This window comes from Lontra canadensis, unplaced genomic scaffold (genome assembly GCF_010015895.1).
Source record: "Lontra canadensis isolate GAN:19392208 unplaced genomic scaffold, GSC_riverotter_1.0 scaffold159, whole genome shotgun sequence".
NCBI lineage: Eukaryota > Metazoa > Chordata > Mammalia > Carnivora > Mustelidae > Lontra > Lontra canadensis.
The window spans coordinates 701,628-729,542 of NW_022631153.1; the positions used below are offsets into that span (position 1 = coordinate 701,628).

Below are 27,915 nucleotides of genomic sequence, written 5' to 3' on the forward strand. Positions count from 1 at the left end.
AGCCCAGCCTCTGTACCACAGCTTCTGACAACTGTCCTGTGAGGATGCCCTCCCGCTCCCTTGCCTCCATCCACTGTCTTGGTTACCAGACTGGTGAACGACATCAAGTAGGAGATAAAAGGGCCACAAAAGTGATGTTCTCAGGCTCAATGTGTAATTTCAGCAACAAGCCAAAGACAATTTAGGAAAGATTAGCAAAGACTTCAAAAATGTCCAGCTCTGACACTGACACTGATGGAAATCCCAGTCTAGGAACATGGATACTCTGGAGGAAAACCTTGTACCGAGAACACATGGCCCCGCCTAGCTGGACCCAGAGAGCCTGACGGGAATGACTACCACAAGACACCACACCTCCTTCCCCATGCAAATCTGGTGCCCGAACTTCTCTTCCGTCAGTCAGCTAGAACATTACGACACAGACCACACCTGCTTCTCTGAGGTTCAAGAGACATGTAGTCATCGCGCCAGGCTTACAGCACTTTCTTAAAATAACAGTTTTAAAAAGGAAAGTGGGAAGTTTTCAGTAAGGTGGGAATCACCTACTGTCTTCACTAAAACAGCACCAACAAACTGCAATGTTATTTATGATGAAATAAAAGAAGAAAGTAATAGGTGAGCTTTCTCAACCTGCCTTACATACAGCCTTTCTAAATAACAGAGGTGAGTTAGGAACTGGGAAGCTCCTGCTGGTTCCTCTTACAGCCTCCCAGGGCCAAACAATGCTCAGCTTGTCTCACACTGTAAACTTTATGGGCACCATACCCAGGATGGGGCAGAGAGAAAGGGAAACACTCGGAGCCCACTCCCCTTAACCCTCCTGGCCCCATCCTACTTAAGGACCTGACTGCCATCCACTCTGGGTCTTCCTTCTTCCCCAGGAGAACAGGGAAGTCTTTCCCACCCTCTAAGAGTACCAGGGCTCTCCGCCTCCACCTGCGTAGGAAAATGTAGACCTTTTAGGTTGGCATGAGCAAGGCCAAGAGCTCAACACCGCAACCCCTTCAACAGTAGTCAGGCTCACACAGCGGTCATGGGCTCCCCTGCAGGGACACAACGATGCTGGTCACAGGGACTCCTGCTTTCCCTGAGCACTGGGTTTAGGTGAAAAGAGTTCAAGGTTCAAAACTGAAATATGGGCATTCTGATAAGTATTTGCATGGGAAGCTCTAGGAGAAGCTAAAACAGCTTTGGAAAAAGTCAGACTCAGGGTGTCAGGGAGCTCAGGCTTCAAGACACAACTTCTTACCCAAGCTGGAAATAGTGACTTCATCCTGCTTTCATGAAAGCGGACAGCGCTTGCATGGAGAAATTTAAAAACAGTCCTGAGGGTGCCTGGGTGGCTTAGTCGGTGAAGCGTCTGCATTTGGCTCAGGTTATGATCCCAGGGTCCTGGGATTGAGCGCATGGAGAGCCTGCTTCTCCCTCTCCCTCTGCCCCTCCCCCCGCTCAGGCTCTCTCTCTTGTGCTCTCGCAAATAAATAAATATCTTAAAAAAAGAAAAAAGTCCTGCATAACAGTGGCCACTGTCATTTTTGCAACAAGCTCACATAGTTGTAGTCAAAATCCTGACAATGAATAAGGCACAGCACCGTGCCATTCATGCTACCACATTCTGAAACCAATCAAGGCACTTCCCCAAATTTTGCCTGGCTTGGAAAATCACATAAGAAAATTTAGAGAGAATGGGAGAAGTTGAGAAAAGTACAAAAGTCTTTTCCTCTAAATTTTCCTTCTTTACATTGACTACCTGAGCCAGTGAAAATGGAGTAAGTTAAAATCATTTCTGTGTACATTTTTTTTATTAATGAGGAAATTATTTTCCTTATCCTCCACTAAATAAATTAGTCTGCCTCGAGGGCTTGCCTATCTTGCTTTGGCCTCGCCAAAAAAATCTCTTTTGATCATTCTTCTACTCATTCAATAAGTATTTTTTTAAATATATTTAACATATACCACTGTACACATGTTAATTTGATACATTTATATATTGTACTATGATTGCCACTGTAGTGAGAATCAGCACCCCATCATGTGATAAATTCTCCATTTTTTTCAGTGGCCAGAATCATTAAGTTCTAGGCTCTTAGCAAGTTTGATGATTATAGTACAATATTTTTATCTATCACCAAGTTTCTATTGAATACTTCCTATGTGCCAGGCATTATGTAAGGTGCTAGGGTAGTAATGTAAAACAAAAGAGTTACTGGCTTCAGGGACTTTACAGTCCTAGTAAAGCTGATCTCTGCTGACCTGATTATAACCTTGCAGTCAATGCATTTACCACTGTAGGGTAGTACCCATCTGAGATGCCATCCAAGGCATCTTAATTAGACCTCTGTATTTCTTGAGGACCACTCAACTGAGCACATTGGAGAGGTAGTTGTCAGAGACTGAGATAGATCTACATAGACAACTTTCTTCTTAAACATTTAGGATCTCAAATTTATTTCAAGGAATTTATGATGTAATATTAGGGGAGAAGAAGGAGGGTATGCTCCACATAAAATGATTCATATATAAATAAAATAAAATAATACATAATATATAAAATATACTGCAAAAAACTGAAATAGACAATATTTTAAATTACTGGTTTAGATTATTCTTTAAATTTTATTCTAAGAGAAACAGGTTAAAATTTTAACCTAGTAATGAATGACAGTTATTTAAGAAAGACAATTTCAGGAGTTATGTACAGAAGGGAATCTTCACTTTGACAGTTGGACTATCATAGACAAGTCTTATTAAGTAGGACTGAGAGTAATGATGATAGAGATGATAATGATGATAATTAGCCTCCCAAGACCACACAAACAGAAAAAAAGCAGCACAAGCTCTGAACCTACGTTTCTTTCTAAGAAGAAAGAAATAGGGGCACCTGGGTTGCTCAGTCGGTTAAGTGTCCCACTTTTGATTTCCGCTCAGGTCATGACCTCAGGGTTGTGAGATCAAGCCCCATGTTGGGCTCCGTGCTGGGTGTAGAGCCTGCTTAAGATTCTTTCTCTCCCTCTTCATCGCCCCCCTTCCACCTTCAAGAAGAAAAAGATGATGATAATGAAGAAGAAGAGGAGGAGGAGGGGGAGGAAACTCTTGTAAAAGAAGGGAGGAAAAAGTAAACATTTTCTCAACCATGAAATGAAAAGCAAAAGTAATGGATGACGATGTAACTTTCTCAAAGGGCTATTAGAAAGTTTTTGAGAAAATCAACTTTTATTATAGGTCTAAGTTGGTAATAGATAAGGGTACATATCTTTCTCCCCATTTCAATGGTTTTGGTAAAACCAAAAAATCCCCAAGGTTTTCACCTTTTCTGTGTCAATACAGTTGGTTGGTTGTTAGTTTTGGTTTGCTGTATGTTCCTTTGGAAAAGAAATATTGAGTAACTCATGTTTTGTAGTCTCTACATGTAGGACTTAAGTGACTAAATATGAGTCATGCTTGTGGAACTAATTTGAGAAGGAAATCTCATCAAAAATAGGAACAACCTGTGTTTCCAAGAAAATATTATTCTACAAGATGTAGCTTAGGTTCATTTTCTTCCTGACTCAAGGGCGTGTCATATTTTTAAAAAATTTAAAAAGGTATCCAATTTTCTTTGGTAAACTTGGATTTTCCTCCCTTTCATTTCAAGGGTCAAAATTCATTGCCACATAGTTCATAATGATTGAGACAAAGAAGCCCTAAACGTCTACTCACAGTGTACGATTACGGTAGTCAGATTTAAGCGTAATTATGGAGAAAATTGAGTATCATGAACGTGTCCATTCTACCCCAGAAAATCTATAAATTCAATATATCAGAAGAATGATGTGGAAGGAAATGAAATTATTTAAAAACACACTAAGTAATACTACATTTTTACTACTTACATATGTAGAAACATTATAAATAGAGAAGGACAACACCAGATTGCAGTCAGTGACATTGGAGCAGAAGGTGATCTGGAGGGAACATTACGGTGATTTAATAGCATTGATCTATGTGTCTATTTTTGTTCCAGGACCATATTGCTTTAATTCCTAAAGCGAGCAATCAAATATATACATTTGTATAAATATTATATACATTCTATGTGTGTGTATATATATATTCATATATATATAGAGAGAGAGAGTGTGTGTTAATTATTACTATGTGTATATAACAAACTATTGGGACTACATCAAAATAAAAAGTTTTTGCACAACAAAGGAAACTATCAACAAAACAAACTGAATGGAAGAATATCCCAATTATATAAAGAATTTACGCAACCCAACACCAAAAAATCGAAATAATCCCAGGGAAGAACAGGCAGAGGACCTGAATAGCTGTTTTTCCAAAGAAGACATACAAACAGCCAGCAGACACATGAGAAGATGTTCAGCATCACTCATCATCAGGAAAATGCAGATCAAAACCACCACGAGGTAGCCCCTCACACCAGTCAGGATGGTTAGTATTAAGAAGCCAAGAAATAACGAGTGTTGGCAGGATGTGGAAAAAAGGGAACTCCCATGGCACTATCAGTAGGAATGTAAATTGGCGCAGCCACTGTGGCCAACAGTATTAAGATTCCTCAAAAAATTCAAAATAGAACTACCATATGATCCAGCAATTCTACGACTATTTACCCCCCCAAAAAACACAAAAACACTAATTTGACAAGATACACGCATCCTCCTATTTATTGCAGCATTATTTACAGTAGCCAAGATATGGAAGTAACTTGTGTCCAACGATAGATAAATGAATAAAGATGTGGGGGGGGGGTGTTTGTGTGTGTGTGTGTATGTGTGTGTCACAGGACTATTACTCAACCATAAAAAAAAGAATGAGATCTTGTCATTTCTGACGTGAATGGACTTAGAGGGCATTATGCTAAGTAAAATATGTCATATAGAGAAAGAATACCATATGATTTCACTTATGTGAAATCACGGAAACAAACAAACAAAAAAGAGAGCAAACTGGTTGCCAGAGGAGAGAGGTAGCAGGATGGGACAAAGAGGTGAAGGGGATTTACAGGTACAAATTTCCAGTTATAAAATAAATAAGTCACAGGGATGAAGAGTGCAGCACAGGGAAAAGAGTCGATGATATCGTAATAACATTGTGTAGTGACTATGCTTACTGTGGTGGGCATGAGACTATGTACAGACTAGCTCAGTCACTATGCTGTGTACCTGAAACTAATGTAACAGTGTACACCAGATCTACACTGATAATAAAAACTGTAAAAATGTAACCAGAAATGGTCAAATAACAGGAGATAAGACATAAATGGTCAATCAGCATATAAGAATCTACAAATCAAGAAATCAAAGCATATAGGTTAAATTAAAATGAGAAATCCCTTGTCCCACTATCAAGTTGTTAGGAAAATTTTTTAAGAAACGTCTTTCCCAGTGAGGGCACAAAGAATCAAACTTTCCATACACAGCTGCTGAGAATTTATATATATTGGTACAACTTTTCTGCAGTTCTTTTTGACGACACGCAGAAAAAATTGTGTGAACTTTTTGACATAGAAATTTCACCTTTAGGAATCTTTTATTTTTTTATTTTTTATTTTATTTTTTTTAAAGATTTTATTTATTTATTTGACAGACAGAGATTACAAGTAGGCAGAGAAGCAGTCAGAGAGAGGAGGAAGCAGGCTCCCTGCTGAGCAGAGAGCCCGATGTGGGGCTCGATCCCAGGACCCTGGGATCATGACCTGAGCCGAAAGCAGAGGCTTTAACCCACTGAGCCACCCAGGCGCCACCAGGAATCTGTCTTTTAAAAGAATCTTAACATGGGTGAAGGTATAGTGACCAGGATGTTCTCACTATGTTTATTTAAAATAGTAAAAAATAGTAATAATCTACATGTCTAAAAATTAGAGATTAGGTAGAAAGAATAGCATATAGCCATACTATGTGATTTTATATTATATTTTTAAATGATATAAAATTCATTTATTGACAGAAAAAAAACAGTACGATGGGTGAAGAAAAGCAGAACATAAGGCATGTGTAAAATGTTACAAATTTGTTATATATATTGGAACAGTTCCTTTTCCTCTGTATTTTCCAATTTCCAATCATTAATTGTATTACTTATATAAGAAAAGAGCTATTAAACTATGCAGATGAGAAAAAGAAACTGAAGAAAAATTTTAAAACCTAATAGAAGAACATTAGGGCACTGAGATGGTGGGTGTTTTTTCTTTTTTCTCACTTTTGTAAATTCTCTGCAACATTCTTGCTTTGCTTTTATTACCTAAAATATTTAAAAAATTAATAGGGAAACCAACATTGATTTGTAAGCCCATCATTAGGGACAATCTGAGATTGATTCTGCCCCTCCTGCTTCCTTTCCTCTCCATAGGCCTTTCTGGAAGCGTAGACAGATTTCTCCACATTTCTCTAGGGAAGCCTCTTGGTGACCTTGTGTACCAATCAAGAGTTCAGTGAGTACAGAGAGGATCTGGTGCCAGACTGCCATCACAGTCTCTCTGACTTCCCCACTAATCACTTGGTGCACTATAAAAAGAGCTGATGGGAGAACTTGGCCCTGGCCAGCTCTCCCACCCACTGCCTGGCCATGAGGCCTGCCACTGGGCTTCTCCGGGTTTCCATCTCCTCAACCATTGGAAGACAGTGTGTATGCATCTGGGGAGGTGTGGGGGGCGGTTCTCTAAGTTTCCCTTGGCTGAACTTTCTGATTCTGGGCACAGGTAGGAAATGCAGCTCACAATAACCAAGGAGACTTGCAAATCCAGAAATCTGTATCTACAAAGAGCTGTAAAAACTAAAGAAGATTAAACAGAGGTCATGCTAAGCTATGGGAATCATGTGTTCCCTCGGATTAAGTAACCGGATTTCACTAGACGCCCCCACACTCACTCTGTAGTCTCTGTTCACATCGCTGAGCTGCCAATCATTACTAGGGAGGCCCATTCGCTTGTACTCTTCACCGAGATCGATCAGCATCCAGCCCTGTTCTCTTTCTTCTTTGTCCAGCTTGGGGTTGAATGAAAAGCAGTATAACTCCTCATATTTCACTGCAAGATAAAAGAGAATAAAGCCAAATCAAGCCAGGTCAAAACCAAAACCAGAACAAAATCTCCCCAAAAGCATTCTGTCTCGGCTGCAGTACATCAAGAAGCCAAACCAGCTTCTCGCCTCTCAGGATGCTGCCAGGACTGCCGCATCTTGTTCACCCACAACCTCCCAGTAATGACACGGAGACCTTGGAAGAAGCAAACTCAACTTTGCAAGAGCTCCTTTCCTTTCAGAGACAAGGCCTGCTCCATTCTGCATTTTTTTTTTTTTAAGTTGCTTTTGAAGGCAAACATATTCTCCGGACTACGTAAGAACGGAAACTTAAAAATTAATTAAGAATGTATGTATCATTAGACACCAAGAACTCAATTTGTTTATGTATATGAAGCTTGGATTTGGGATGGCCTCTCCGAGGCAGACGGAGGCCCAGGCTGCTGCCCCATGTTGATACTCACAATATGAAAAAAAGAACGAATAACCCAAAAGCTGTGGAATGTATTCAAGTGTTTGCCCTGGAAACATCTGAACTCTTACCAGACACATCATTGTCGTAATCGCACTGCTTACACAAAATTCATGGGATTCATAAAAAAATCAATTGATAGTGTAAGGGGCAAATTCAAGGAAGTCTGATGAAAGTCTGCTTTCAATTCTGCCAGGACGTCTATGTCTTTACAAACCCCCTCTCTGCTTGTGAGACCAGATCCAACAGCCTTCCTCATTTGGAGCTAGGATTTGATTTTCCTGCTCTGATCTTGTTAAGTTGAAGGAAACGATTAGGCCAGGGCCGTTCAACAAAAATATAAGCAAGATACGTGTCCCTTAAAATGTCCTTGAAGCCACATTAAAAAACTGAAAAAATAAACAATGAAATTAATTTTACTAGTACATTTTCTTAGAAACCCAATACAACCAAATATTATCATTTCAACACGTGGATAATATAAAACTTATTAATGTTGTATGTATCTTATTTCATAATGTCTCTGAAATTCCACATGTATTTCACACTTGACAGCACATCCTCGTTCGTTCTACCCACACTTCAAGAACCCACTAGCCACGTGCAGCCATATTGGATAGTGCAGGCCACCATATTGGATAGTGCAGATCCAAGCACCTCCAGTAAAGATAAATCATGGCTGATACTCACTAAACCCTTATTTCTTTCCAGATTCTGTTCTTAATAAATGTATTAACCCATGACGGGCCTCATTTTACAGATGAGAAATCCGAAGCAGAGAGCTTAAGGAACATCGCCAGGGCCACACAGCTAGTAAGTGAGGATCTGGATTTAAATTAGGCAATCTGGCTATAGAGCTCATCCCCTTAATCATACACAATACCCCTCGAAGGCAAGTCCTTCTCCCTTTACCCCAGATGGACCACTTTTGTGTCTATTCTTTCCTTGTTCCATCGCCTGAATCATCTTCTTTTTCTCCAATAGATTTCTTTCTCCTCAATTTTCTTAGGTCCCCCCATTTATTCCTTAATCTGTTGATGACATTCAGATGTGGCTCATTTAATGGCTCTTCCATACGTGTCTGGAGGCCCAATAAGGGATCTCACCAGCAGCAAAAGGCCACAGTAACACACTGGCAGCCTGAGATCTGAAGTCAGTTTCAGGCTTGTTGTAATTTCCACGGAAATGACTCATCGCCAAGGAAGAAGAAAGATAAGGGTCATATTTTAATGACCAGATTTTGCATTAGACATGTACTTTTTCTTATAGAAAAAAACCATAAGTAAGTTCATCGGTTAGATAAACGATGTTCTATTTCAGTTTCTCCTGATAGATTTCTAAACGTCAAGCTTTAGAACATGGATGATTTCAACCAATAAGAAAGCACATACCCCCAGGTGTCTGTACATGCAAACGTGGAGTAGATGTTGTCAGTAGGAACTGTCTTTTGTAATCTTAGCTACTGGAGCAGGCAGCCTATGAAACTGAGGTCCTGTTCTGGGAACCATCAGCTGGACACTGACACATCTTTTCCATTTCTCAGGACCATTTCATGACTCAGGCCTCTGATATCACAACGTTAACCGCAAATGCAATTTGTTCAAGAGGCCAAAAGAATCTCTTGAGAAAGCCTCAGTTCCCTCAGTGAAAGAAGAGCTCATGAATACGGGGTTAATAATGGATGTGAAGTTCCCTTTGTCGAAGAATGACAACTACGTTTAAAGGTAGAAGGAGAAAACCATTCTAGGGCTACACGTAGTTTTCTGTGTATGGGCTCATGCCTGCTGTCATTGGGAAGAGGCAAACACATGAAACAGAAATTAAATGTTTCTAGCATACATTAAGAAGATCATTCTCGAACTGGGAGGCATTAGGATTGGTTGCCACTAAAACTGTGAAATGTTTTCTTTGCGTTATTTTTAAGCAAAAGAGTGATCGACCGTGGCCCTGGTCCAATTTAGTAAAATTCTACACAAGGGGAAAGAAACCCACACTTTTGTCAGCCAAAATTCAGTCTCTTTAGTCTTATTACTGTAGGCAAACTTCCTACCCAAAAGCTAGCCTAGGGCAAGCCTTCAGTAGACAATTGTCTACTCTGAGAAATTAAAAAGTACCATTAACACAGATGTAAATTTTACCGAGTATTTCCCGTCCACAATGTTCTGTTCCCCTCACCTGCATCTCCTGCAAAATACGTAGCAGAATTCTTAGTAATCAGCAAGAGGGTGAGTTAAAGACAACACCAGAAGTAGGGCTAGAGAAATCTCTAGTCATTACAGAATCTGAACTGAGAGAACACGCCTGCTTCAGAAAGGTCAGATCCCAGGTTCCTCGCCTTCATCCCTTAAGACAGACATGTGAAATACTCCACTGGCTTCTCACCCCACGGAGTCTGGGCCATCGCACCCAACATCAAATGTCTTTTGCTGTTAGTGAGGGTGGGGTTCAACAGGAGGTGCACAGAAGGCGTCTCCCCCAAAGCTGTTCCCATAAGAAGCAAATACCCCACATGCCTTTGCACAGTGGGAGTTAGCTGAATGCATACCTCCGATCTAAAAAAATATTTAGATAAAGTTATGCAGAAATCATTCTATTATTTACTTATTTACCTTACTTAAACCTTACAGTTGCTAAGCAAAGGCAGACTTGAAGGTTTTTCTATCCAGAAAGAAGTAGAACACTTTCTAAAATACTGCTTGAAATTAAGAAAGGGTAGCATTTGGGGGACATTTCTAGGATAGTCAAATCCGTGTTTCAGGCCTCAGGAGACCGCCTGAGAGATGTGTGTGTTGACTGACTTGGCATTCCTTGAGCACTTCCATTCATCTGGACTCATTAACACAGGGAAGCCCTTGGCCCTGTGATGGGTTCCCTGCCTATTGCTCTCATCAATGCCTTTGTTCTTGGGCAATCCCACTTCTTACTCCCTGGGGAAGATTTTACCATCAAGTGGCAATTTTCAACTAGGAATCACCCAGCCTCCAAATGGCCTGGTCTCTGCCCTGCACCCGTGCTCCTTCTCTCCTGTTAAAAAGGAAAGGGTGTTCACTCTACCAGATAAGGCAGCTGTGGGTAAGACAAAGCAATTAGAGAAAAAAAGAAAAACAACCTGGTTTGTTTCCCAGGTATCAGGCTAAATGGTTATGAAAACAGAATATTTTGGGGAAAAAATTGGGCGGGGGGGATTACCATGGGAGAATCATGGGGAGGACTAATTGGGAGAAACAAAAAGTAACTTAATATTATAATTTTAAAAATACTTTAAAAATAAAAAGGAAACTTGCAATGACCCATGTAAAACCTGAATACTACAATTACATTACTGATTGCTTTCCTTTTGTAAAAAAAAAAAAAAAAAAAAAAAAATTTGACATTGAAATTGAAAGGAAAGAACAAACACAAATGAGCCTTTGCAGAATGTGGAGGTGGGTCTGGGAAGGGAAAAGTTCTGGCAGTCAGCAGGGGGACACACATATGTGGAGTTTATTAGAACCAAAAGTAACAACTGAAAACTCAGCTGCTCCCAACCTCTCCTCAAGTCAGACAATCTAAAATAAATGGAGCTAAAAACCAGTGAAACAGGGGTGAGAAGACAACACGCCTATTACTGGACTTTGCAGATTTAGAATAAAAATAAGGAGATGTCTGCTATCTATTTTCAACAAGTAAGTGTTTGAATGAAACACCAGGGTTGTGAAGGCTAACTGTCAGTGGAAAAGGACTTCTGGACTCAGATTAGTGTCATCAGTAAAAAACAAATTTCCACTGCAGACATTGCATAAGCAGCCAAGACTTAGACAAGGATGTCAAAAGTGAAAATAAGCACCCCCTCCAAAAAAAAAAAGTGAAATTGACCAAATGAGGTGATGTCAATCATAAGATTTTTAAAAATCATAATATTTGTGCAAAAGAACTGGGGACTAAGAAGAACTGGGGGCAGGGGGGGGAACTATCATTTAGAAAAAAATGGGAAAATAAATAAAGACAGTTTAAATGTTAAAGGGCCCACGAACACCACAGAGGGAAAGATAATTGATAGAAAAATAAATAGCAGAAAGCAAACCAGAGGGAAGAGAATGCACATGGGAAAAATGGAAGCTCTCTGAGAAATAGGGGTCTTTTCATCAGAAAAATGTATATCGTAATAAGTACACTGGAGGGACACCTGGGTGGCTCAGTTGGTTAAGCGGCTGCCTTTGGCTCAGGTCATGATCCCAGCATCCTGGGATCGAGTCCCACATCAGGCTCCTTGCTTGGCGGGGAGCCTGCTTCTCCCTCTGCCTCTGCCTGCCTCTCTGTCTGCCTGTGCTTGCTCACTCTCTCTCCCTCTGTCTCTGACAAATAAATAAATAAAATCTTTAAAAAAAAAAATAAGTACACTGGATCTGTTTCTCATTGGGGCCAAAGCTTTACTTTAACCTAAATTATTCTTTGTTAAGAATTAAAGAGCTTACTGAATTTGGTGACTTTAATTCTTCATTCTTAACAATTTGAATTCACACAAAAGACCAACCAATAAAATCTCACTAAATGTTTTAGTAGTTTGATGTACCTTATCCCAAAAATCCTAATTCAGTGAAGAGAGAATCTCAAGAGTTCTAAAAATCTTCTTTATATGGAGAAAGAGAGAGAGAGAGAGTCCTCTATAGGACCTTGCAATTTAGGCATGTCCATAGGGTAGCTGAAAATAGGTGGTTTGTGTTGGTAACTACCCAGAACAACTAGAGAGCGATATCGTGATACTAGAATTCAAAGTTTACCCCCCACACACACGCCCCTTACTCTGATAGACCTAGGAGGGGATGGTGCATTTTGTAAAAGATCTACAGATGGCTCTGATAAGCCACCCCTATTCCCAGCTGGAACCCCCTCCACCTTTCTCTACCTCCTTCCAGATTCAAAAGCCTGCTTCCAAGGTTGTAGGCAATAATGGGTCCTAATTTGAGCATTGCCTCTAACATTAAACTATGAAACTGTCTGGGTTCCATTTCACCTTCCCACACTCATTAAAGTACTGTGTTTTATGTAAACTGGCATTTCCAATTCCAGTGTTTCAAGATGCTTGAGGTTTTTTTTTTTTTTTTAAGATTTTATTTATTTATTTGACAGAGAGAGACACAGCAAGAGAGGGAACACGAGCAAGGGGAGTGGGAGAGGGAGAGAGGAGAGCGGGAGAGGGAGAAGTAGGCGCCCCACTGAGCAGGGAGCCCTATGCAGGGCTCGATCCCAGGACCCTGGGATCATGACCTGAACGGAAGGCAACTGCTTAACGACTGGGCCACAGAGGCGCCCAAGATGCTGGTGCCTTTCTAAAAACCTTCTGAAGTAATAGGTTTAATTCAATTAACCACTGTGATCTCTGGCTATGTCTAATACCTACCTCGCCAATGTCACCTTTAAGAAAAAGTGTGTGTTTTACAAAGTGAGAACACAGAGATTTTCCTCCCCAGGGGCCTTCGCCATGAGAGTCCCGGCGCTCAATGCCCGCACTGGCCACAGCCCTCATAGTCACCGGGATCTGCCCTTCCGGCCACTCAGCTCTTTCCCAGTGCTCTGGGCTAGTCCTAAATCCTATTAATCTGGTCAGAGCACATTTATTATCCCGTCCAGCCATTAATCAGTGACACAGAAACTGCTGGCACACAGCTCTCCTCGCATTCCCCACTGCACGCAGCCTCACATACATCTTCCCAGAACTTCTGTTCCAATTATAGTGCACCCTCTAAAAAGTTCAACTGCTTTTCTGGCTAACTGCGCGATTCTGTGCAACACACGGAGATGAAAAAGCCTCCACCAGCTGCTTTGGGGGTGAGCAAAGTCAAGTCGAAAGGATCCGATTTAGACAGCTCCCTGGCATCATTTTCAAGAAACAACTTGAGTTCTTTGCTATCTGACGATGATACAGCCACATCATAAGAAATGGAGGACCCAGCCACACCCCTGGCAGAGGTTACCGTCAAACTTCTTGTCCTGAATCAAAAAGCATTTAGCCCAGGAAATATAAAGCTATATTCCATCTCCCTTGTCAGCGATTTTGCTGTAATACTACCACAGAGATTACTCTTCTATAAAAGATTTATTTTTACCGAATTCTCCCCAGAAACTCAGGCGTCTGTTTCTTTTAAGCAAAAGGACACCACAACAGATACAAGCCACATAGACAATAAACGCTTCTCTAGAAGTAACAGGAAGCCGTACGTCGGAAGCCCCACGCCGAGGGCTAGAACAGGGGAGTAACTGACAGCATCTATTTTTCAAATCAACCAAACATTCTTCCCATGACACTTAAGAAGGTTTTGTGTAGGACGACAAACATATCCACACCGTGAATACAACCGATGCTAACCAAGTCTAGTCATACCAACCTCGGGAAACCTCTATCACCATCACAAAGCAATAAAAAACCAAACCTTAAAAGCCCCAAGAGGGGAAAGTGCCCTAGAACCATTTGATATTAATATTTTCCACACACAACACTTTGTCAGTTTTATCTTAGGTTTCAAGCAAGGTGGCTTAATTATCATAGTATGGGAAGGGCATAATTTTTTTTTTTAAGATTTTATTTTTATTTATTTGACAGACAGAGATCACAAGTAGGCAGAGAGGCAGGCAGAGAGAGAGGGAGAAGCAGGCTCCCCGCCGAGCAGAGAGCCCAAAGCAGGGCTCGGTCCCAGGACCCTGAGATCATGACCTGAGCCGAAGGCAGAGGCTTTAACCCACTGAGCCACCCAGGCGCCCCGGGAAGGGCATAATTCTAAAATGATTTCACTCCAAAAGGAAAAGCTATAAAACTTCCCACCCAAGGTAAAGCGAATACTAAGAATAATGAAAGAGGTTCATACCTTTAACAACTCAGGAAGAGCCCCCTTAAAGGCAATGAATCATTCAGAATTCTTGGCCTCATTGGAGGACTGGCATAACGTATTATTGCTAAAACACCATAATTCTTCAACTATGCCGATTTCTTGAAACGGCTTGCGAACCTCAAGGTGTGACATAAGAAACGCTGAGCTCTTCTGCCCTACCTGGCCTTGCAAGGCGTATCAGAGAGATGTACACATCGTGGCAGTCTCGCTCCTGTGGGATGATGAGTAGTAACACCTGGAAGTTCTTGCAGCGAATAAGCAGAGGGCATCCAGTAGCGGTTGTGGCCTGTTTTTCAATGGTGGAAATCTGACTGTGAAGAATCTGCAACCGAAAGTCATATGGAGATGCTAAGCCCTGATAACAGATAAATGAGATAAGCACAACCCGGATCTCAGAAGCAACACGGACAAGAAATTCTCCTCCATCTCTAGCTCGCTCAGCACCTGCACCCAGATGACAAGAACCAATGTTCGGGGAAAGAAACCATCTAACTTGGTCGTTTTATTTTTCATTACCAAGCCTTCTGGTATCCAGGCTAATTATATACAGAGCACATAACGTTGTACAAGTCCAGGTAAGGGAACATTTTGGTAGTCAAATGGTGAATGAACTTCATAGCTAAAATTAAATAAGGTCATGAGAAGTTAGTAAAATAAACCTCGCAATCAACAAAAGTTAGAGATGGCTCTGCTGGGAGGTGCCACCATGCTCCTTAATTCCACATGGGATGCTCAAGTTCAATAGCAACTTGCAATTGCTGTTTTCGAAGCTGCTGGTAATCAGGCAGGCTGGAGAAGAGATTTATGTTAAAGATTTATGTCAGGCTGAAGTGCATCTCCCTCGTGCTTCGGTGCCAGGGGGGGGGGGGGGGGGTTGGGGGGTCTCTGCTCCGTCAATGGGAGCATTTGTTACCTTCTGTTACTGTGGTTATGGTTGCCACACACGGTTACATCAGTTTCAGGTGCACAATATGGTGACTCATCAACTCTATACATTATGCTAAGTGTAGTCACCATCTGTCACCAGTCCTCTCCATCCAGTAAGGCCTGCCACCTTCTGCTGAAATGTAACAATGTCTACAGAATATAGAAAAGGGAAAAATCTACAATTCAGGGATTCTGCTTCCAGTCAGAGTGTCCCAGTTGGGTGTCTATGGAAAATAAGACGTAGCCAGTGGTCTCATTACTAAGTAGCAGAAATATCTGACAAAGGGACTCTTCCCTACCTTTTCTTTCCTTTGTTTGCAAATTATCGGAAAAGTGAAGACAACATAACAAAATAACTAAATGGTCGGCATTATTGGATCCTACAAATACGATGTATTGCAGATAAAGCACGACCGAAGGGCTGTATCTGGCACTGATGTTCTCGAATCTCTACTTGACAGCTGTGACATGAAACACTCACATCTCTGGCTATTTCTGGGCCTGTCTTTGACGATGTTTAAATAATGAGTGTTTAAAATGAATAATAAGTAGATCAAGTGGATTTGACTCTGCAAAAAAAGACAAAGCTGACCTTCCAAAAATAGTCCCCTAACACCCAAATACCGAAAACCCACCCACAGGGACAAAACTCATTACTGAAAACAACAGAAAACACATAAAAAGGCCAAGAATAAAGAATGCATACCCATGTTTCTTTTCTTGTGTCAGGTGCATTTTCCACAAATATGACGTGAGTAGCCGTCAAATACAAAGTTCCCAGGGCTGCTTTTTTAGAAGATATTCGATCTACCAAGCGGACATTTTCGACCTAGAGAAATCAGTTTGACAGTTATCATAAAGCAAAAGACTATTTGTAAAAATAAATAGTAAGTAGGTAATCTTGGATTTAATCCAAAATATATAAAATTTCGAGGGTTCTTCCAATAATAAAACCCAAACTTATCCTCTTAATTAGATCTTAGTATGATTCTGTAGATCAAAATACAAAAATTCACCAGTTACTTAAAATATAATTTTAAATATACCACGAAAGTTTTTAGACCTATTCTTTAAGAATACCCTCTTTGTATTTTAAATAAGTCAGCATTTTCATATCGCTATAACTATATAATTGTAATTTAAAGCAGGAAGTGTATGTATCAAAGTTCTGAGTTTTAACAATAACCATCTATAAATTATGTCTATTAAAAGGACTATAACGTATTTCTCTATGTATTTCTTGGTAGTAGAAACAGCCTCAAGACAGTTTGCTTCCACATAAACTAGCAGGAAATATAGGAGAGAAAAAGTATCAGAGAAATGTTCTATATGTTTACAAAGAAAACCTACCAAATTAAGATGCTCACATTCATTTATAATAAAAGCCCGCTAATAAGTAGAATTTTCACCACTGACCTTGATTGGGATGGTTAAGGGAGATCTCTGGGAACAATTTTCATCAAGCATACATCTCTTATAAGCAGAGCAGTTTCAAGGATATGTGCATTTGGATCATTCCAATATAAAATAGAGTGGAAATTCTAAGACAATCTCTACAGGGCAAATGGAAACTGAGGGAACTATGACTCTAACAAGGCAGGGCCATGACAACTACCAGATGAGCACTCCCATAACAATGGCGGGCCTGGCATTGCTACTTACTACAGTAGATGATCAACCATCTACAGACAAACATTGGCTCAACCCCCACCCCTCAAGTCAAGATGGCTACTTGCTTCCGTGAGGAAGCTTCAGGGACTAGTGAATTGCATTTGCTCCAATCTTCAGTCTAATATGGAAGCTGTGGCCCTGATGTATTCGGAAGGCACAGGGCTTCCCCCACCCACCCCCCACTCTCCCACCCCCACTCCAGGAAGACCTCAGGGAATAGCAGACCTAATGAGCACCCCTCAGGACACTAAGGTCAAACAGCACTCAAGACATTCCATTGCCTCAATCTTCTCTGAGCCTTAGAACCAAAGCAGCCCTCTGAGAAGAGCACCGGAGGGTCCCATCCCACTTCTGTCCAATTTTCAGGGATTTGATGAAGTTAAAAAAAAAATTCGGTATTTAAAATATGTTTTTATTCATACGATTTAGCCTGAAGTGGTTGCGTAATTCCTGAGGCCCTGTGAATGCAAAAGATGCTCATTTAACAGGAGGGTCTTAACCTACCAGCTCATAGTTTTAAAAAAGTATTTCTTTTGTTACTGATATGTTCCTTCCATATCATTATTCATCATTGCGTCTCTTGTAAATGGTCTTCATGTCACTGATTCACTTTCCTGCTAGGTGATCATCATTTCTTATGTATTCACAAGAATTGTTTCTATTAGTAAGGAGAAGAGCCTACAGCTGAATTTTTATTTGTGTGTTTTATAACTCCCTCTTGACCAAACTCTTTTACTGTCTCTACTAAGTTTTTAAGTGAGGTGTCTTGGATGCTCTGAGAAGACAGGAATATTTTCTATAATATTCTTTCTTCTTTTCCAGTATTCATATACCTTTTCCTTCCCTTGTTTACTGGCAGGTTAAAGAGCAGCAGCAAGAGAACTCATTCATGTTTTCATTTGTTTCTCTTTTTTAATAACATATTTTTTGAGATATCTGCTCCCTTAGAGTGTGTCACTCTGTGGTTTTTAGCATATTCATAGCATTGTGCTTACTGTTCTCATACATCCATCACCACGATCAATTTTGAAACATTTTGTCCCAAAAAGAAACCTTGTACCCATTAGCATTCACTCTTCACTTCTTCCCCAACCACCTCAGCACTAGGCAGCCAGTGGATTTGCCTATTCTGGGCCGGTTGCCCTCACTCAGCATCATGCTTTCAACCCATGTCTCAATCCAAGTTGATCCAATGCGTCAGTACTTCATTGCCTTGTATTGCCAAGTAACACCCCATTATAAAGAAACAGATTTGTCACATTTTATGTATCCATTTGTCAATGGATGGACGTTCGGACTATTTCTACTTTCTGGCTATTAGGAATAATGCTGCTATGGACGTTCTTGCACAAATTGTTGTGAGGACATCCATTTTCATTTCTCTTCGGTATACACATATGTACACACACATACACACATCCAGATGGAAATGCTGTGTCACACACTAACTCTGTTTAACATTGTGAGGAACTTCCACATTATTTTCCAAAGTGGTTGCACCATTTTACAATCCTACTACCGATGTATGAAATTCCAATTTTTCCATGTCTTTTAAAGTTTATTTTTAAAAAATATTTTATTTATTTATTTAAGAGAGAGAGAGAATATAAGAGAGTGAGCATGAGAGGAGAGAGGTCAATGGGAGAAGCAGACTCCCCGCTGAGCAGAGAGCTCAATTCGGGACTCAATCCCAGGATTCCGGGATCACGACCCAAGCCGAAGGCAGTCTCCCAACCAACTGAGCCACCCAGGCACCCAACCACATCTTTGACAACACTTTTTATAATCTCTCTTTCTGATTACAGCCATCTTAGTAGGTGTAAGAGAGTATCTCACTGTAATTTTGATTTGCATTTCCCCAATGATTAATGATGTTGAGCATCTTTTCATGTGTACCTCTATTTTTAATGGGAATACTCCAATATTTCACCATTGAGTTTGATGTTGATACTTTCTTTAATCACATTGTCGAAGTGACCTATTCTTCATTAAGAATTTTGAATTAATTAAGAATTCACTAAGAATTTTGATTTTTTTTAAAAAGATTTTAGTTATTTATTTATCAGAGAGAGAGAGAGCGCACGCCCACAAGCAGGCAGAGTGGCAGGCAGAGGCAGAGAGAGAAGCAGGCTCCCCGTCAAGCAAGGAGCCCGATGTGGGACTCGATCCCAGGACCTAGGATCATGACCTGAGCCGAAGGCAGCACTTAACCCACTGAGCCACTCAGGCGTCCCAAGAATTTTGATTTTTAAAAATCAAGAATGAACACTGTGCTTTTTAAAATATGTATCTGGATGATTATTTGCTTTTTACTTTAGTCCTATATTACAATAGCAATAGAGTTCTTAATCTTTAAACAAGTCATGGATTCTCAGGATTGGTGTTTTAATATTTCTTATATTTTACCTGTTATAACTGTTCTACTTTCTGTTTTGTTTTTGCATCTAGGCTTTTAAGAGAGACTGACATGTACCAGCCTGTTTGTTCTACTTTTATCAGGCTAATTCTCCATGATTATGATAACATTCATTAATCAGGAAGATTTCATCATACACATAATTTTTGAAACAAATATACATACTTCTCAATACAAAATTAATTCTTTAATAATTCTTTCCATTTCTGATGTAGTTATGTATCTATTCAATGTTACCATTTTTTAAAAGATTTTATTTTTTTAAGTGATCTTTACACTCAACATGGGACTTGACCTCACAACTCCAAATTCAAGAGTCACACGCTTCATGGACTGAGCCAGCCACCTTCCCTTCTATATTACTGTTTTTTTACTAAATCTTGTTTTGACGTGTATTTTCTTTACAAATTATCTTCTAATGGATGGTTTTCAAATTCTTAGACACTTTTAATTCTTATCTGTGGATGACTCCCTCCCTCTTCATTCTTTCTCTCATTCCCAAACTGTGAATTACATTTTTACTTTCTTGTGATTACATAGGCAAAGGATTTTCTTCAAAGGAACGAGTCCTGGATCTACAGACTTAAGATTTTTTTCTCTTTTCTAATTGTTTAATTTCTGCTCCTTTGTTAGTAATATTTCAGCTTTCCTTGATATGGCTTTGTTTTTTTCTTTGTTCATTTCTGAACTCTCAGGTTTGAGTCAGTCCACTCATTGTCATTCTTTTTGTTTAATAACAAGTTTTAAAGTCCAATGATTTTCCTCCAAGTATATCTTTGGCTGCACCTTATCAGTTATATTTGCAGTATTCTTGCTCCTCTTGCTTTCTAGAAGAATCTATAATTGCATTTTTTATTGCTTCTTTGACCCAGGAGTATTTAAGGAGAATATTTTTCAATTCCCACATGATCAGATCATTTTATTTAAACTTTTGTCATTAAATGTTCTATTCTGAACTAACACGAGAAAGGTCTTATGGAAGAGAGTTGTGGGAGAAAAAAAGCAAGGGGATATATTATTTTTGGAACATTTCTATGGGAAAATACTTATTTGCATGCTCAAATATAACTACTTAAATTAAGTGGAGGTTCAGGGGTGATACAGTCATTAGCACTATCTAAAAATGGACTGTAGATGATTTTCCCTGCCCTTGGGACTAAGGAGACAAAACTTTATTGGGATAATCAGATTGAACAAAAGGTAATATTTTGAGGCAAAAAAAAATTAGTATGGCTTATTCTCTCCATAGAAGTGAAGGAAAACTATACCACTCAGATTATTTTTAGAAAGTCTCAGTGAAACAGAACGAGGTTTGCAGATGGTGGTAGATTAGAATACTTAATGAGATTTTTTTCCATGTCTTTTTGTTAACTTTGGCTGCTGTTGCAGGAAAATTACATTTCAAAATTTGGCAATAGTTCTTATAGGTCCCATTGCTGTTAAAAGTAATTTTGAAATAGAGGGAAAAAAAAAATAAAAAAAAAAACAAACAAACAAGTGAAACAGAAGAGCATAATTTCCCAGTGATCTGTAATGACAACTTAAATGCCTAATAAAAATTAAAATTTAATTGTCTGAGAATTCTGTGGTGATAGGGAGCACTGTTCAGGGGCCACCACATGGTTCCCACTTAGATAGCCAGAATATTCATGACTAGGACTCTAGAATCTGTCAACTGCACATAAAATGAAACAAATCTCAAGAGTTTGGGCACCATCTTGACAACCCATTGGTTCAATAGCTCTACATCATTGTTCGCTAACTTAATTCTATCTTATTTAGACATAAAGTCTAAATAAGCTATATGGTAATAAAGCCTAATTCATGCATGAAGAGACAGGACTCAGGAAACTACCAGCTTCTCTAGAGAACGTTATTATGATTCATTTGTGTGTTCCCAGGAACACCATGCTTAAGACACACTAGGTATTTGCGAATAGCAGTTCATTTACGCAAAACATTTTACAGCGTATCACTAATCCTTGGGTGTATCTTTTTCACATTCTGACATTTCTGAAAATGGAATTTGCCTTACAGTTAATGCGTAAGAAGCTGTTACGTCATGTAACTGGCAGTGCTTCTGTCTTTCTCAGCAAGATATAAGATCTTGGTGCATCTCACCATCATTGATGTCCTAGATTTGCTGAAATGCGGTTAAATTTGTAGTCAGTGGCACATAAATTATATTTGAAACCATGAGATCCAAAGAGGTTAATCAGGGAGAACATGTAGAGTGAGAAGAGAAGAAATCTGAGGAAATCCAACCTTTAAAGATCTGACAGAAGAAGAGGAATCAGAAAAGCAAACTAGAAAGGAATCTAGCTGGAGGAGAAAAGTCAGGGGAGTGTGCTTTCGAGGAACCATGTGCAGAGGGAGTGGTTAAGAGAATGGAAGGGTCCATTCCCAATGCTGCTGAGAGATCACATAAAGCAGTAACTGTAAACTATGCCCACTGGATTAGTAACATGGAAGATGCTGGTGACCTTAGTAGGAGCGATCCTGGGAGCCCAGGGATCAAGAGCCTGAACACAGTAGGAGGAGGCATGAGCTCCACAGAAGTTAAGAAAGCAAAGACTCTTCTCTTTGTAGAAGATATGGGTGGAACTGGGCAGAAGCCAGAGTGGGAGAGCCTGACCATTGAAACTCCATCCTAGAGCAGCGAAGACCAAAGAATAAGAGGAGCCTTCCAGAAGCAACTGGCATGTCAAGACATGTTAAAGAAAGAATCCTATTATGGCTGCCAACAAGGGGGCATCTGGAGCTATGATACTCACAGAAAATACAACTCCAGTTAGGAGGAACTCACGAGAAATACATTTTAAAGGATCAGAAAAAGAAGATGAGGTTTGCTGGGCAAGGATTTATTTCTCCTGCTAATACCAGTCTTCCCCAATCATATAAATCTTTTCCCCCTGGCCTTAAAAACTGGTCTTTTTTTTTTTTTTTTAATTTAAACATGTACTTATTTACATAATGTTTAAAGTTTCAGAAATGTAGAAGGAAAGAAAGAAAATTACCCCTAGTTCCACGATCCAAACATAAGCTCTTTTAATTTTTTAGTATATTTTAGATAAGATTTATATTTAACCATTATTTGATTAGGTAGTAAAGTGTCAGAAGAAATAATTCCAAGGGTGGGCAGGAAAAGTCTTTTGCTTTACTGAGCCTTGCCTTTGCCCCAATTTTTAGGACAGTTGCTGTACACCATGATGTCCTGATGGGTTGGATGAGGACAGTGTAGCTAGGTAAGGGGTACTTTTTACTTCTCCACAGCTGGGTCATGGAAGACAGACACATGAGTGGACAGTGAGACAACCTCTGACCTGACTACCTCAGTAGGAGGAACAAATTATGCCAGAGAGGATTATGGAAATGCAAACCTCCATGGGAATTGGCAAGAATTCCAGGGAGAGTTTTGGATTTCCAAAGGGAAAAGAAAGGGAGTGTTCAAAATAGCCTTCCCGATAGTTCATAGATCAGGCCAATCTCAGCTGTCATTTGGTTTATGTCAAAATTACCAAAATAATAATAATAAAAACAATAACAAATATTTTTAGAGTACTTACTCTATGCCATGAACTGTGCTGTCACTTTGTGTAAGTGACCCCAGTTAAGCTCCAGGATAACCCCATGAGTTAAGTCTTTACATAATCCCCAGTTCACAGTTACTGGGGACCAGCTTCCCCAGCCCATTCAGCAGCATGCAGCGAGGCTCAGGCTGCAGCTATGGTCTGCCTAACTCAGAGCCCAAGCTCACCATGCGCTGAGGCTGTGGGCACGCTGAGTGCCTCTGAGGTCACTTTAGTCCTGTTCTTCAAAATCAATACATGCAGGATAATCGATAAACAATTATCTTAACCAGTTTTATACATGAAAGTTAGTATTTGAAAATTGAATGGTTTCACACAAAATCATACTATAAAGCCATATTCACAAACCACTATCAGCATATTCTTTGAGATTGACCCAAAGACAGAAAGCTTGAGCGTGGAACACAAGAGCCCGAACACTGGTAGGAGGAGACGTTCAGGGTTCTCAGAACTAACAATAGAGAGACCACCAAATATCCAGTTCCATTCGACAAAATGCCTATGCAGAGCACCGTTTAAGGTCCAAAGAAGAACAAAAGGGTGAATAAGAGTGAACTCTTGTCTAGCTCAAGAATCTTACAGACTCAATGGGAGAGTCTGTGCCCCAGTTTAAGGGCCTTTTCATTCCCATCCCTGCTCTGCTGGCTTTAGATTGAGGCGAAAAAAAGGTTTCATCAGCTTTTCTAGGCCGAGGCTGAAAAGCTTCAGTGAAAACCCTGGGTCCTGCCACGTCACTGCCAGGTCTGAAACAGGACACCCGGCTACAGAACACAAGCCCTGCTCCGTCCTTCCCTCGCCACCTGGGAATCAGGGGGACCTTGGAAATCAATGAGACACAGAGCCTCTCTTCAGCAACTCTCCAACACAGCACCTTCTAATTTCAGTCTTAATAGAATATGAGCTTCGCTTGACCTTCTACCCCTATTCTAGGTCGAATATGGGATTGTGGAACATTCTAGATTCCAGAATCATACCAGACTCTCTACAAATGTAAAGCTGCTCGGCAGGACAGCAGTCCACAGTGTGGGGTAGGATCACCTTCTACTGAAAAAGAAGAAAGGCAAACATCACTAGCCACCAGCTTTGCTTGGACCAAAGACCAAGTCCTCAATACCATATAAATGAGGCTGAAGGTCACTGCCAATCATCTGGGGGAAGGGATCCAGAGGTTGCTGAACAGGGAGAAATCAAAATGCCTGCAGTAGCCAAAACCTAGGACAAGTTTATGTTCTAATCTAAGAAAAGCAGCTAGATAAATAGTTTGTCATGCTAAATTTGGTATCATGACATTTTCTAGTTCTACCAACATGAAAAGTAAAGTATTTTCGAGTCAGGAGGCCCAGGCTCTGGTGCCGGTTCTGGTTTTGGAACTGAACTGTGGGGCCCTGAGCAGTTTACTCACCGTCTCTGGGTTCCCACTTCTACAAAGGACCCAAAGGATATTTAGTATCTTTCTCTATGATACCAGATTGCGGTTAGAACTTACTGGTCCTTCACAGAGAGGACAGAAAGCACGTGCAACAGTAACTGTGAAAATATCAACCTTACTGACTCCATATTCAGTTCTCCAGAAATTCAGTCACTCGATAACACGGTTGGCCAACAGAACTGTTGGGGTCTCCTAAGGAAAGGAAGCACCAGAGTCTGCACCAGCATCCAGCACTCAGGGGCCCAAAGGAGAGAGATGAACAGACAAGCCCGAGCACCCTGCCCACTAGCGGGGGGAGAAGCTGCCTGAGCCAAGACTGGCTCTTTCCCAGTCTCCGGGCTCCCTTGCCCTTTCCCCTTTCTGGAGACTGAGAACCTGGCTTCATGTGAATCCTGGAGGACTCGGTAAGACTTGCTGGGTTATTTCTACCTCTGATAATTAAGTATCATTTGGGTTTCAGTCTGAATTTATAAAGTATCTTGCTGTAGTGTTTTAAAGAAAGAACTCTGGTTGCCGTTCTTTAACAGATGATACCAGATTGCATCTTGGTTAAAGTATTATTTACAGTATTTGTATTATTTGTATTTACAGTACGGTATTATTTACAGTATTTGATCTAAGTGCTCATAAAATTCCTTAAGATAAAATGAAAGAAAACATCCTATACAACGTATCTGTATGTCATTTCTGAAAACATAATATTTTAAAATCTATCGATGTAGCCATCCACTTTTCTACAGTCTTTAATGGTGACATTCAGGCCACACAGTGTACTGAAACAATCTGGCTTCTAATCACCCACCCATCACATTCCCACATCCATGGTCAGAAAGTGCTAGGTGACAAGGGGGGACTTGAGCAGACCCGAACTTGAGACTATTACAAAAATGAAAAGCTAAAAGTCAAGGCAGACTTCATTTTTCCTAAAAGGTTCTTCTGTTATAAGCAGAACAGGTCCTATGAGCTACATAATGTGAGGATGGATGATACAAAAATGTGCCTTATTAATTCAGTTTGAAATACACGATAGTTAATGTAGGTCCATTACCTTGCATGTAATTAGCACAGTGATTAGGAGGGGTGGGACATGGGAGCTCCCGGGCTGGGGAGCCGTCCCTGGGCATCCACGGCAGCGCCTACTCCCTCACGTCCCCACGAGCTGACTGCTGAGAATCACAATCAGGCCAATCCAGGACTACTTTTCCAGAAAAGCCAATGATAAAGAAGGAAGCACAATTATGGCAGATTCCTTTCCACTTCCCCTTTGAGTAGAGAAAGAAGGAAGGGTAACAAGAACAGCAATTTTATGATTTACTGAGCAACTAGCAAGTACCAGTTATTGTACTAAGTGTGGTCCATAAACTATTTCTAACTCAGCTGAAAGGTAGACGTGATTATCCTATTTCACGGATGATAAAGTAGAAGCGCATGTAGAATAAAGCCCATGGAGTCACAGCCAGAGAGCAGCAGACTCGGATTTTCTACAGAAATATCTGATACCCACATCCATTTCCCCAAGCCCCTCCTGCACTCTGCCTCTGCCGTCCAGAACTAATATTGCAAATAAGGAAAGGCATCATGGCTGAAAGCCCATCCTCTATTTCCCCTAAAATTTCAATTAGAGAGTTATATCATTAACAAGTAAAAAGCTGTGGCTAACGCTGAGGCGTTGATAATTCAGCAGAGCGCAGCTCGGTTGGCCAGTGAGCCCTGCTCACTCCGTCTTGTCTGGAAGAGCCAACCCCACGGTACTGCGGTCCTTACAGCCTGGAGAGCCTGGCTCCCCAGATGGTCCCAGGACCAGCTGGACAGTCGTGAATGAGCACCAGCATGCTTCACATCCTACGATATAATGTCATCCTGCAGCAGCAGGAGAACCATCCAAGAAATCAAGTTCCACTTCTTCTAGCCAGCCATGCATTCATTATAGAAACATCTACCCTATTAGAAATTCTGAATGGTTCTCTTTATGGTCAGTGTCCCTATGTTGCTAAGCAAGATGTTTTCAGTTTGAAGCAAGAGCTCCAGGATAATGAATGATCCCACCTATGAGTAAGTGCACAAGTGAGAGAAAAAGAAAAAAAAAAAAAGCACGTACCTCGATGGACATTAATAATAAACAATAATGGATAAACAGATCCATAAGAAAGACTTCAGAGATTTAATTCTTGCTCCACTGAATGCTCACCTCATGTCTGTGACTCCATTTTCCCCGTTAAGGTAGTGGGAGCCACAGAACATACAAGGAAGGCAGACTACGTGATTACGGCTGCAAAGTTAGCTTGATGAAGAAGAACAAGGGAAGCAATAAAACGTTCCTCAGACCATTTCGAATCTCTTAAGATAGAAGAAAAGTCATTTGATTTGTCCAACTTAAAAAGAAGCATTTCTAATACCGTACTGTATATTTGAACATTGCTAAGAGAATGGATCTTGAAAGTTCTCCTCACAAGAAAAAAAATTTGCAACTATATGAGGGGATGGATGTTAACTAGACCTGTTGTGGTGATCATTTTACAATATGAACATACATCAAGTCGTTATGTTGTAGATCTTAAACGAACACAATGTTACATGTCAATTACATCTCAATAAAATTGGAAAAATAAAATCATACTGTAAAATATTACATAATAAACCTGTCTTTAAAAACTAAAAATAGGGCACCTGGGTGGCTCAGTGGGTTAAGCCTCTGCTTTCGGCTCAGGTCATGATCCCAGGGTCCTGGGATCAAGCCCACATTGGGCTCTCTGCTCAGTGGGGAGCTTACTTTTCCCCTCTCTCTGCCTGCCTCTCTGCCTACTTGTGATCTCTGTCAAATAAATAAATAAAAATCTTTTTTTAAAAAACCCTAAAAATAAAAAGCACTTTTTTAGGGAACCTTCCTACACTGTTGGTGGGAATGCAAGCTGGTGTAGCCACTCTAGAAAACAGTATGGAGGTTCCTCAAAAAGTTGAAAATAGAGCTACCCTACGACCCAGCAATCGCACTACTGGGTATTGATCATAAAGATACAAACGTAGTGATCCGAAGGGGCACATGCACCCGAATGTTTATAGCAGCAATGACTACAATAGCCAAACTATGGAAAGAACCTAGATGTCCATCAACAGTTGAATGGATAAAGATGTGATGTATACACACACACACACACACACACACACACACACACACACAATGGAATACTATGTAGCCATCAAAAGAAATGAAATCTTGCCATTTGCAATGACTTGGATGGAACTAGAGGGTATTATGCTAAGCAAAATAAGTCAGTCAGAGAAAGTCAATTATCATATGATCTCTCTGATATGAGGAATTTGGGAGCAGGGCCGAGGGTTGTGGGGGGGGGGTAGAGAAGGAAGAAATGAAACAAGATGGGATTGGAAGAGAGACAAACCATAAGAGACTCTTAATCTCACAAAACAAACTGAGGGTTGCTGGGGGGTGGGAGGGTAGGGATAGGGTAGTTTGGTTATGGACATTGAGGAGGGTATGTGCTATGGTGAGTGCTGTGAAATTTG

At 40.4% G+C, this 27,915-nt stretch overlaps 1 protein-coding gene across 1 annotated transcript in view; it reads right to left on the reverse strand.

Moving 5' to 3' along the window:
- Positions 1-27,915, reverse strand: part of MTMR7 (myotubularin related protein 7) — a 109,253-nt gene that overhangs the window by 43,350 nt on the left and 37,988 nt on the right. The window contains exons 2-4 of the mRNA XM_032844952.1: positions 15,994-16,116; positions 14,520-14,682; positions 6,873-7,030 (exon numbers count right to left, since the gene is read on the reverse strand). Coding sequence (XP_032700843.1) covers positions 6,873-7,030; positions 14,520-14,682; positions 15,994-16,116 — 444 coding nt within the window. The remainder of the gene's footprint in view (positions 1-6,872; positions 7,031-14,519; positions 14,683-15,993; positions 16,117-27,915) is intronic.